The 11,916-nt window shown below is 52.5% G+C and overlaps 2 protein-coding genes across 2 annotated transcripts; both read right to left on the reverse strand.

The window, feature by feature from the left end:
• Nucleotides 1-5,732: 5,732 nt before the first annotated feature.
• On the reverse strand, nucleotides 5,733-8,049 carry LOC138100633 (dentin matrix acidic phosphoprotein 1-like). Its single transcript, XM_068998509.1, has 4 exons — nucleotides 7,975-8,049; nucleotides 7,835-7,876; nucleotides 7,102-7,356; nucleotides 5,733-6,986 (listed from the first exon to the last, which is right to left on the reverse strand). Exons 1-4 carry the CDS (start codon nucleotides 8,035-8,037, stop codon nucleotides 5,733-5,735), a joined length of 1,614 nt encoding a protein of 537 aa, XP_068854610.1. The 5' UTR covers nucleotides 8,038-8,049.
• Nucleotides 8,050-8,851: 802 nt separating this feature from the next.
• LOC138100631 (uncharacterized) lies at nucleotides 8,852-10,202 on the reverse strand. Its single transcript, XM_068998507.1, is given in 3 exon segments — nucleotides 8,852-9,316; nucleotides 9,318-9,427; nucleotides 10,175-10,202. Coding segments are annotated over 3 exon segments (603 nt in total).
• Between the last annotated feature and the right edge of the window lie 1,714 nt (nucleotides 10,203-11,916).

Consider the following 11,916-nt stretch of genomic DNA (forward strand, 5'->3'; position numbering starts at 1 on the left):
CACCATGTGTCAGTCTCCGTTACCAGTACACAACCTTTATATATTGGCCCTCTGCAACTAAATGTTTAGTATGATTTTCCTTTTTCTTTGAGCAGAAATCAGGAAAAGGAAATTAATTCTATTTACATTCCTGGCAAAATGCAGGTCAGGAGTAGCTCTGTAATGCGAGCACTTTGAAGCACCCTGAACTCTGGGAAAAAACCGCAGCAAATCACCAAGGCAAGGTGGCAGCGTTATCACAAATCCCAGACTCGCCACCACCCAGGCCCTCACATGTTTGAGCAATATCTGTATATTGGATCTCCTCAGGTTTTTTGTTTGTTTTTTTTTTTTTCAGGAGCAAGAAACACCTCATCAGCCAGAGTAAGTTACCAGGTCTGGTCCCCCCACCTTTCTCTGCCTCCATCCACATGTGAGAGCTCTCAAACATATCCTCGGGAGAAAAAGCCAAATAAACCCCCCAAAATGCCCTATGTTCAGGAGCAGAGCAGGAAGACAGCCTGTGTTCATTGCAGAAGTAACAACCAACAGCCTGCACACGCAGCTCAGGAACTGAGCTCTCTAGCAAAGTTAAGTCAGTGTCCCTGGACCATCAGGCATCTGGATGGAGCGGAGGCACACTGCTTCAGTGCTGCACTAGTGATGGCTGCCTGCCTCCCAGGCTGCACACACTGCTCTAACCTGGGAAAAACCCTGAATCTGGGATTAAAAAGGTGCCACATGCAGCAGAGGCAGAGTGTGCTACGTGTGTCAGGAGGAACTGCTGCTCTTGTACATGTCATTTGTTATTGTGTACACCCAGGAGTTGCAGAAGAGTGATATATGTATCCACATATCATAGAATCACAGAATGCTTTGGATTGGAAGGGACCTTAAAGCTCATCTAGTCCCAAGCCCCTGCCGTGAGCAGGGACACCTCCCATTAGACCAGGTTACTCAAAGCCCCATCTGACCCGGCCTAAATACATAGAGAAGTATGTGTCTTCCACAAAAAGTACTCAGGCACTCATTTAATATTATAAAAAGGTGGCTTTGGAAGTTTTCACACTGTCATGAAACTCCTTTTTGCTCTGCAGGTGAAACAACATCCGGTCTAGGGCAGAAAGGGCAGGTGTTGCCTCTGCCCCCCACGTGCAGGTTCAGCCCCTGTGTTCAGTAACCTGATGCCTTCTGCTAAAACACAACAGCTCTTTGCAGCTTTGCATTTCAGGGTATAAAAATAGGAAAAAACTGAACTGCAAACCACTTGCTCACTCTGCAGCTTTAAGGTTTCTGTCATGAGTTTGGGGAGTGCAGTACAGGTGGATTTAAGGTTTCCATCATGAGTTGGAGGGTGCGGTACAGGTGGATGTTAACACTTGCACTTTATTTGTACCATCCTGTGGTGCCTGGCTCCTTGGGGCAGTGCTGAGGGGACCACAAAACTCCTGACATGGCTGAGCCAAGGCTGGGAAAGTTATTTGCCATCAAAGTGCATGGCAGTAAAGGGAGCTGGAAGAAAAATTTCCTGCGAGCATTTGAAAGGTTTGTAACATTTTGGGGTTTCACTGAGGTCAAAGGCTGTTTTCCCACGTCTGGGATATTCTTTTGTTCAGATTGATGGCCTCGGTGATTCCGTCAGAGGTTTTTTCTCCCCATTGAAAAGGGCAGAGAAACGCAATCAAATTCTCGTGGCCGCACTTTGTGCTTGGAGAGGAGTGGTTCCCACCACAGAATTCCATCACAGGGGGCACAGAAGAGACGAGCCCATCAGACCTGAAGGGAGCCTACAAGAAAGAGGAAGAGAAATTTCTTACAAGGGCATGTAGTGACAAGATAAGGGGGGATGGCTTCAAACTGAGAGAGAAAAGGTTTAGATTTGGTCTTAGGAGGAAATTCGTTGCTATGAAGGTGGTGAGGCACTGGCACAGGTTGTCCAGAGAAGTCATAGGTGCCCCATCCCTGGAAGTGTTCAAGACCAGGCTGGATGGGGCTCTGAGCAACCTGGTCTAGTGAAATGTGTCCCTGCCCATGGCAGGGAGGTTGGATTGAGATGGGGTTTAAGGTCCTTCCCAACCAAGACCATTCTGTGATTCTATCATTGTTTCTTCCACGGATATTCCCATTTCTCTAAAGACAAACACAGGCCAAGGAAAAGCCCTGCAGCCAGCTGTGGAACTCAGATCACCACAGGAAGCCCAGGACATGTGCCTGCACTGTCAAAAAAGTCACTGCTGGATGGAGAGGTGGTCTGGAGGTGCAGAGGTCTCTCTGTTGCTCCCACCAAAGCCAGGAAAATAAGGGGGTTGAATAAGTGCACCTTGTGTGCCGTGGCTGCCCCAAGTTCAGCTGCCACAGCCAGGCTCAGCACTGCTGCCTCCCACCACTTCAGCCACACCAGCTCCTTATTAAAAATAGATTTTTTTCTTCTTGGAAAGGACAAAAAAAAAAAAAAAAAAAAAAAAACCAAACAAAAAAAAAACAACACAAGAAACCTTTCTTTTAAGATGATGCAAACTCATGTTTTCACAAACCCAAATGGATCCAAAAATACCTGCTTTAAACCCCAATGCTGATTTCTGGGTAAATCACTACATTCAGCTCTGGAGCCACCCCCAATGCACAAAGAGTGTCATGTGGGTGGATACTAAAAGCATACATTGACGTGGGCATTTTTTATCCCTGCCTAACCCATCAGGAAAACTGACCCTGACAACTTCATGGCATAATCATCTCGAAACTGGAGGCAGGAACATCTCCAGTGATGGCAAAGCCTGTGGCTGACCTCCCAGCTGCTTTTCCTGCCAGCTCAACAGCAGAGAGCAAGAGCTCTCCCCTCCACTGCTCACAGTGCACAGACACATGGCACGAAAACCAAATACATAAACTCCTAAAAATGCCTTCAAGTCCTCCAAGAGAGCATCTTTTAGTCACTCTCTCTCTGTCCATCCAAAACCTCACCCTGTGAAGTGCTGCCCACCATCAAGCCCTTCCAGATGTCAAGCAGGGTGGCCCTGCTCACACACAGATTAACAGCATTTAATAGGGATAGTCCAGTGCCACCAGTGTCCCCCAAAACCTTGCAGATGTCCTTGCCAGGTTCTGGGCACATCCCTGCATGGGGCCAACACGAGCGGCTCCCTCCCTGCGGCCAGGCAGGAGGTTTTCCCAGAGAAGGGCAATGCCCAGGAGGGATGGTGCCGTGGGAAGCTGTCCTGGCAGGACCGGCAGGCAGCAGCCAGCTCTGGCACCGGCTCCGTGGCTTTTGGGGAGCAGCCAGCCAGCGGGAGGCAAGCTTTGGGCACTGCTGGCCAGGACACGAGGGCAGCGGCAGCACGTCCCCGGGAAGGCACGTGAAGGGCACCCACGTGCGGGGCAGCACAGCCGGACACCCTCAGCCCTGTTGGCAGGGCACTCGTGCCTCCCGCTCAGAATAAACCCAGATCTCTCCAGTTTTTCTCTCCATGCACGAACTGAGGAGGACGGGGACACGCGGTCCCCTGCCCAGCTGTGCCAGGCTGCTCTGCACCCCAGCACCGCTCCCACAAGGATGAGGATGGACACAGGGTCATGCGCCAACTTGCAAGAAGCGATTTCCCCCCACCCCTGCTACGTCTCGACCGTCCTGCTCGCAGGCTGGGCTCACTGCAGAGCTGCACTCCTCTTCCTGGAGGGATCCGAAAAAAGCTGCTCCATCCCCACCCCCGCCAGCTGTCGCTAGGCAAATATCACCTCTGGCGGCCCCAGTGATGTGACCCAGCCCCGCGGCAGAGGCGGCACCAGAACGTGGCCGCTGCCTGAGCAGCAGCACCGCTTGCTGGACACGGGAGAGCTCACGGCCCTGCCCTGCCCCGCAGCGGCGCACACGCCGCTGCTGCAGCTTTAAACCACAGCCACAGGGATGCGCAGACCCAGCCCTTTTGGCTGCAGCCAAACCCACGCTTGATGTCTTTCACCCCACTGGTGGGGCTGCACACCAGAATTTTGGTTCCCATGACCCCGACAGGCATCGCCGCTATCACAGCGTCCCCAGCTACTTACACAATTGATCCGAGGGGTCCAAAAAATAAGGGCCAGGTCACAGCTGAGGTATTCACCGTGAAGTGGGGACTAGTGGGATGGAGAGTCAGGAAAGAGGCTCATTCCCAAGGCAGCAGCGTGGGGAAGCTGCAACTTTCAGAGCTGATCTCAGAGAGAAGCAAAAAAAGGTTACACAGGGTGAAAAAACCATGATTTCCACAAAAATCAGGAGCTGTTCAGCTACCAGCCTTCATAGTGGTGGAAACAGGCTACAAATTAAGTGTGGTTCTGCTAAAAGTAGCAAAAAATAATTTCGTTTTTTTACTGGTTCTTGAATTTGGTACTGCAATGCTCAGCAGTGACACCCCTGAGCCCCGACAGCTGAAGGGCATGTACCCACTCACCCTGGCCCCTTGGGTACTGTCCCCTGCAGAGCCACAACCTCATGCTGTAAAAGTGACACAACAGCCCAAGGCTTCATCTGTCAGCATCGAAACCCACATTGTACAGCTTGTCCTGCCACGTGAACAAGGAAGAAGCGCCTGGGTGGGATTTAAAATAATGTGATTTTAAATAATATGTTGTTTATGTGCTTGCTGATAGGAGGAAAAACCCAACCAAATGGCACATAGGGTAAAACAGGCTTTACTCACAATAACACCTTTTGCCTGCTCACCTGCATCTCTGCTGCAGGGGACCTGGTACCAGAGGTCACCACTGGCACACAGAAACAGTGGCCCAGAAGAGTCCTCATGCCCTGGGACATCTTTCCAGCACCCCAGGAAGAGCAGCACAACCCTTGCTCACATTGCAGGAAGTGACGGCCATAGTAGAGCAAAGCCCCAGGCCCAGCTCACTGGGGTCATCAGCCACATTTTCCACCCCACTGCGGGTTCACCGAAGGGCAGGGATGGCCTTTGGGGTGCCTGGAAATAGAGTGGGTGGGAATACCCTCAGCTTTGGCTTTCCCCCTCCCCCTAGCATGCTGTGGTTCCCCACACAAATATCCTGCTTTCTGCTTCCCCCTCCCTGTAGTCCAGCCCCAAATTGCAGACCCTGCCACGCCCAGGAGGAAAAAACAGCAATACCTCAAACCACACTTCAGTGGAGTTTGGTCGCTTTAATGGTGATTAAAGAAATCAACAGGGTACATCTCATCTTTGAAATACAAGTGCAAAAAGGATACAGTATAATGTTTTCTGTACATTTCTTACAAAATATTAAAAATATTACATACATCCCATCCTGAAGTGGTACTTCACACCCTGCTGCGCCCATGCACCACGTGTGCACACCAGCTGTAGCTTTTCCTTGTTATGTGCGGGACATGGAGTTAATGGAAAGCTCCAGCTGGAGTCTGGGCAGATGTGTTTGGGGCAGTGGTAGGTAAATACAAGGGGTGAACACAGGGACCTTTCTGCCCAGCATGCCCAGGTGTGCCAAGCCACCACTGTGCCCCCGAGGCAAGTGGGCAGCATCACCCTGCTGGCACTCACAGCTCTCAGCTGCTCTCCAGTTTGATACAGAAAATGCCTTTTCTCGCTGTGGTTTGGCGTTCTCCCCGTGCCTGGCAACACCTACCCCTTCACTCCCTGTGTAGCCTAGCCCTGGCGAACCTGATTCCATTTTAACCACAGCATCTTCTTGAGAAGAAGTCAACCAGGCTATATGACAAATAAATTAACCCCTCCTCCCCCCACATCCCCCACGCCACTGAGGCCATGGGGCACAGGTCAGTACCCGTCCTGGCAGTCATTGTCATCGTAGTCAGCAGCAGGTCTGTGGCGGAGGGCGCCCAGCCGCCGCTTGCGGCCCCTGCTCTCCAGGCTCTGCTGGGAGCTGTCGTCCCCGTGGCTGCTGGACTCGCGGGTGGCATCCTCCTGGGAGCGGCTCTCCACGTCATCATCATCCTCCTGGGACTCGCTATTGTCACTCTCTGTGGACCTGCTGTCCTCACCTGTGTTGTCCTCTGGGCTGCTGTCATCCTCTGGGGACTCAGGGCTCTCAGCTGATGTGCTCGGCACAGAGTCATTCTCATCCTCCTCTGATTCCTCCACAGTGTCCTCTGTGGACTGGCTCTGGTCATCATCATCTTCCCTGGACCTGCTTGGTTCACCCTCTTCTTCCCTGGACTCACTGTCAGGTGTGGACAGCACACTCCTGTCCTCAGCAGAATCCCAGTCCTCCTGCCCTTCCCAGGTCCGGCTGCTGCTGTGCTCGTTCAAGGTTCTCACCACCTCCGGGGACTCCCCTGGCTCTTCATCTGACTGCTCATCAGTGCCCTCCCTGGAATCACTGTCCTCATTCTCCCTGGAGGGGCTGTCCTCTCCATCCACATCCCCATCCTCCCTGGAGCGACTGGAGCTTTTCTCCTCTGACTGGCTGTCAACAGGCTCTTCTGACTGACTGTTGTCCTCCACAGAGGGGCTGTCTTCTCCAGAGTCACCATCCTCCACCTCGGGGGACCTGCTGTCACCCTCCTCCCAGCGGTGGGAGCCAGCCCCCTGGGCACTCTCCCAGCTGTTCCCCAGGGCACGGGGGCCAGCGTGGCGCATCCTGTAGCTGCTGCCTGGACCGTCAAAGACAGAGGGGTCATCCCCCTGCATGGCTTCATCCTGGAAGTCATAGCTCTCCTCCTCCTGGCTGCTGCTGCTGGCCCCTCCGTGCCTAAAGCCGTAGTTCCTGTAGCGCCGGTGGTCTGCCCCGATGCTCTCGCTGCTGCTGCTGCTGCTGCTGCTGTCGCCATGCCCCCTGCCAGCCCCGGCATCCCCACGGCCAGCGTCGTGCTCGTGTTCCCCTGCCCCATCGGCACCAGCCACGTAGGTAGGGCCCTCGCCCCTCTCCTCTTCCCCGTTGGCATCAAAGGTGTCGTCCCCACTGTCATCCTCCTCGTCCAGGAACCCGCCGCCGTGGGACAGAAATCCATTGGCTCCGGTGCCGTAGTGGTCTTCATTGTCACCATCATCAGTGTCACGTGCATCCGCCTCCTATGGAGGTGACAAACAGAGATGAATGCTAAGCCAAGCACAACCTTGACCAATGCCAGGTTTGGGGCCAGGGAAGCTTTCCTGGCAGAACAAAACACTCCACTCACTCACTCACCAGGAAACCAAGGTCATTCCCATTGTGGGCGCCCATGTCCTCATGGTCCACCTGGTTCACATGCTGAGCCTGCCCAACTCGGCCTCCCATGTCTTGGCCACCGAGCTCACCCATCTCCCCATTCACGGCATTCCCACCCATCAGGTCCCTGGCAAGAGCATTTTCGCCTGGCTCCGGACTGCCAGGAGGATGAATGCCATCTCCTCCATCCAGGTGGTTGCCCAGCTTGCTGATGTAATCTTCATTTGCGGTATCCTGGAGGCAAAACATGACACAGTGCCTTGGTTTATTAAACACCAACCACAGCACACTTACTGCTGCTGCTGCAGGACCTCACTCCCAAGCCATGCAAGAGCTCAAGCCTTTTTATTTCTTGCACCTCAGCCCTTCAGTTAATTCTGCTGATACAAAAGAAAATCGTAGCCACCAACAAAAGGGCAGCCCAGAAAAGCCCAAACTGGGATAGTTCAGAGCACAGAAACTCCTTTCACAGGGCCAATACAGCAGAAGGTGTCAGGTGAACTGGGAACGTGCTCAGGGAGGCAAGTCAAAACAGGGTGAAACCAACCTAGCTTGAAAAGACTGAGCAGAGGGACAAAGCTCAAAGACCCACGGGAGCAGCAGATCCCTCCCAGGCTCCTGGTCCAAGGTTGCCTGCCCAGGGCTGGTTTCCCCTCCCAGAATTGCTCCCTGAGGGGCTGCTACCTGTGGGACAGGGGCACCTGTGCCTTACCTCCTGCAGGGCGCTGGAGTGGGTGGGTTCATGGCCAGGCACCTAAACACATCCAGGAGACATTTGATCAGTAATCAGTGTGCCTTGGCTGGGCAAAACGAACAGGTTTGGGGTGGGAGTGTCAGTCCAGGGTTACTTACGGGGTGAGCACAGGCCATGGCCCAGAGAAGCAGCACCAGGAATGCAGCCCTCATGTCAGTCATGGTCCCTGTGGCTGCAACAAGGAATGAAGTATTTGCACACTAGAGCAAAGCATTTGCATGTGCCTCTGGCTGGAACTTGGCCCCAAAAAGCCCTCCCAAATGATACAGCCTTGCCATGCTGGCACAGCGCTCAGCCTGGCATGTCATCAAACAGCCAGGGACTTGTCCTTGTGCCTCCTCCTGTCACCTCCTGTGCAGAAACCTCCCTTTAATTTGGGATTTGAAGTACCTAGCCATGCGCTGGCAGATTTTTTGTCTAAGCATCACTAAAGAGCAGGAAAGCTCTCTTGAATTTTCTGTTCCCATAGTAATGTCACCACCCAGCTGAGCTCAGTGCTTGTGACAGGAGCCTGCACCTCAGATGGGCAGCACTGTGAGAACACGGGCTGCAGAGCTGTACCCCATCTGGAGTCGTCCCCACAGCCACAAAAATCTTCCACCATTCCAAAGTGGAGCATCCCAATGAGATAACCCCATGGAGAGCTGCATCGCCAGGGCCCGCTGGGTCGGCACTCCAGCAGCACTGCTGTCTGGTAGGTGGATAAAGCAGTGGGGGCTTTCCTCCAGCTCTGCTCTCATTTTCCAAGCATTTTCTTTAACCAGCCCAGCACTTTGTCCCCATGGGACACACTGACCACACTGAACATCACCCTGCACCCAAAACACGATGGAACAAGCATGCTCCTGATTTCTTCCCTGACAAAGCAACGCCTACATCGCAGCTGACAAGTATCCTGCTTTCAGCCAAAACTTGTGAGGAAATCTACAACCCCTGTTCCCAAACGTTGCCATTTTCACTCCAGGCAATGCCGGATCAATCCAAAGAAACCAAACCCTTTACCTTAAGGTGCAATGCAAGCCCGTGTCTCCTCTGCTGGGGATGGGATGAGCTGGCTGCCCGTGTTGGGATGCTCCAGGCTGTGTGTCCCCGGGTGGCCGGGCAGGCATTTAACCGCTGGCCAGTACCAGCCCCGGGCCGGGGGCAGCCAATGGCACCGCCGGGCAGCGCTGCTGCGCCTGGAGGTGTCACCGGGAACTGGCCTCCCACGCTTCCTCTGGCCTCCGCCAGGACGCTGGCCCTAAAAAAGCTCCTTGTGGTTGCAGGATGACGAGACGGGCTGGCGGTTAATGACGGACTGCTCTGGCCCTCTGTTTTGACAGCTAAATCTATCCCATTCACACACTTCCCGCTGTGACACACACAAACAACTACGGCGTCACCCACGCTGAGCGCTGGACCCCATCCCAGGGATGACATCCGCCTAACCCGTGCACTTGGGAGCAGTGTTTGCCCTGTGCCATGGGCCAGGGTGCTGAAACCCACAGGGGACCATTTCCCTGCCAGGTCTCAGCCTTGCCCTGTACCTTGAGGCAGGAGCACAAAACCACGCTAGAAAGAGAGGGCTTGTCTTATTTTTGTGCCCACACAGGCACTTGTGCCAGGGAGCAGGGAAATACTAAATGGAGGTGTATAGGGAGCATCCCACACTCTGCACTGAGTGTAGCATTCCAGTGCTCCTTCCAGCTGCTGGACAGGGAGAGGATGAAACCTCTGCTCTGGAAAACTCAGGCCACAATATGTGCCATGGGGACATGGACAGGGCTGCAGCTTTGCAGGCATTTACAGGAGATGCTGGCACTGAGAAATAAATGACTGAAGGAAACTTGGGCAGGGTCAGGATTGAGACAGAGCTCTGTAAAATGCAGGTTCTCTGAATTTGCCCAGGCTATAGAAAACAGCATCCAGATGGCTTGCCTCGTGCTGGACAGAGCATCTTGTGAAACCAGACACGTCAGTCTGCTGCTGGGTTTAATTTCATTCTCACAATCTCCTGCTGTTTCCCCCCCTTCATTACCAGCCCACAGTCCATGTGTGTCTGCCCTGTGAGGACTGCAAGGTGCCGAATGTGATGAGCATCCTTTTTTCTCCTTCCTCCTGCCCCCCATGCAAGGAAGCCCCAGTGTAACTCGGCCCCACTATTTTCCCCACAGCCCCTTGGCCTCGAGATGGTCACCACCAAGCCACTCACTCTCATGCCCATACCTTCAGCAGATGTTTTCCCTCTTCTTCCCTACCTGATCCCTGCTGCAGATATTGTGGGATGTATTTTCCCTTTGACCTGCGACAAAATTATACCCCTGTCCCCAGCCAGATATGAGTTCATGTTGCCAACCTTTTTTAGGCACCTCCAACAATTACCATGTTTTGTTGTATTTTTTTTTTGTAATGTCAAACCTGCATTTAACTCAGCCCCCAAAGATCTGGTGCTGCCTCATGTCCAGGTGCTGTGGTGCAAAAAGGAGATAAACACCAAGCTCTACATGCCCAGCTCTTTTATAACACAGGTCACCCATTACCCCACCAGCCACCATCCAAAGGTCACTTCCCTCCTTTCCACTGGCCCTGAAATACCCACAGCACCAGCACACCCAAAAATGCTCACTGCCAGCACCCCAGCCTGACCCTCGTTCCTGTAATCTCCAATAGCCCTGGGTCAAACAACAAGGTCTGTTCCCCAAATCCCTTCCAGAGATCATCCTACAGCATTAGCCACACTGCCCAAGCAGATCTGCCTGTGTTTTGCAAGGAAAGGAAACCCCAGCCCACATATTGTAACCTTACAATTAACCTTATAAAGAAAAAAATTATTAATTATTATTTCTGTTGTTACGTCAGAGGTGAGAAATGGACTGAGGGTGGGAGCAGCAGCTGTCTGATGGGTGCTTTAAATGCCACTGGGCATTTCCCCAAGTCCTACCCTACCAAGATGCTCAGTCTCTGGAAGGAAGATGGGGGAAACCTGGCACCATCAGACTACCAGGGAGGAGGTGGCCAAGTGAGAAATGAGAAGACTGGCAGGGCTGGTAAGAAGATGCAGGAATATCACTTCTCTGTTTGACAATCTGGACTGCGTGGTGTCCATGAGAACAGAAGAAATAAATGAGTGCAGACAGCAGGAGGGATAAGAGATGCCAAAGCCAAGAGTAAAGCTTGCACTGCAGAGAACCAGCTGGCGGAGGAGGAATGTAACAGCTGCCCTCCCCCACTGATCAAGACAGCTCAGCATCAAAAACTCAAGAAAGTGATATTGTTCAAAAAATCACCATTCCCTCTCTTTTTTTTCAGTCCAGGGTATTTTAATAATATTAATGTTGCTGATGCACTTCTCTCCTGAACAGACCTATGGGTTTTGACAGCAGCATCAAAAGGAAAAGGATCAACGAATGAACTGGAACAAGGAAGACTAGGATGAGGGCAGGACCCAAGACACGTCCTCAGCACTCAACACCAGCTCCTACCTTACGGTCAGATTCAAATCCAAATCCCTTTGCCCTACACTTTCTGGTGACAGGTGTTATAATGCAGTTTCATTTTGCTACCTGAATAAACATTGTCTGTGTTTCACAGCATTAACGTGACACAGAACCCAGTAGATAATGATGACATTTTAGGTGTTTGAAAAGCAGCACTGATATTCCAACTCCTTCTGGGAGCAAGCCTCAAAGCTACAAATGCTGTGATAAGAAATTACCAGTGCGTTTGTCACAGCATGGAGGCGTGCACAAGTTTGGTTTCTGCTAACCCTCTAAAATATGTTACATCTTGCTGGTAAAAAACATCTCATGGGAGCCTGAGTCGTGGGGCCCTGAATTACAGACACACACAGGGCACCTGCTAATGCTAGACCTCTGCACAGGACTGACAGCCCTCTCCCCTGGCCTCCTGACAGCACAGGGGTAGGATCATTAACCCACCCTTCCATATTCACCATGGAGTTTCCTTTGCAGTCAGAGAAAACAGGCACTTTTAAGGCACCAATCATTTGCCCTATTTCAGGCATCACAGGCTGTTTGAAGTCTCTGTGACACTGTTGAGGG

This window comes from Aphelocoma coerulescens, unplaced genomic scaffold (assembly GCF_041296385.1).
Source record: "Aphelocoma coerulescens isolate FSJ_1873_10779 unplaced genomic scaffold, UR_Acoe_1.0 HiC_scaffold_121, whole genome shotgun sequence".
Classification (NCBI taxonomy): domain Eukaryota; kingdom Metazoa; phylum Chordata; class Aves; order Passeriformes; family Corvidae; genus Aphelocoma; species Aphelocoma coerulescens.

Coding starts and splice junctions, on each gene's coding strand:
- LOC138100633 (XM_068998509.1), bottom strand. CDS start 8,037: ATGACTGACATGAGGGCTGCATTCCTGGTGCTGCTTCTCTGGGCCATG. Junction 7,357..7,834: donor ACTCCAGCGCCCTGCAGGAG/GTAAGGCACAGG, acceptor TTTTGCCTCCAG/GATACCGCAAATGAAGATTA. Junction 6,987..7,101: donor GGAATGACCTTGGTTTCCTG/GTGAGTGAGTGA, acceptor TCACCTCCATAG/GAGGCGGATGCACGTGACAC.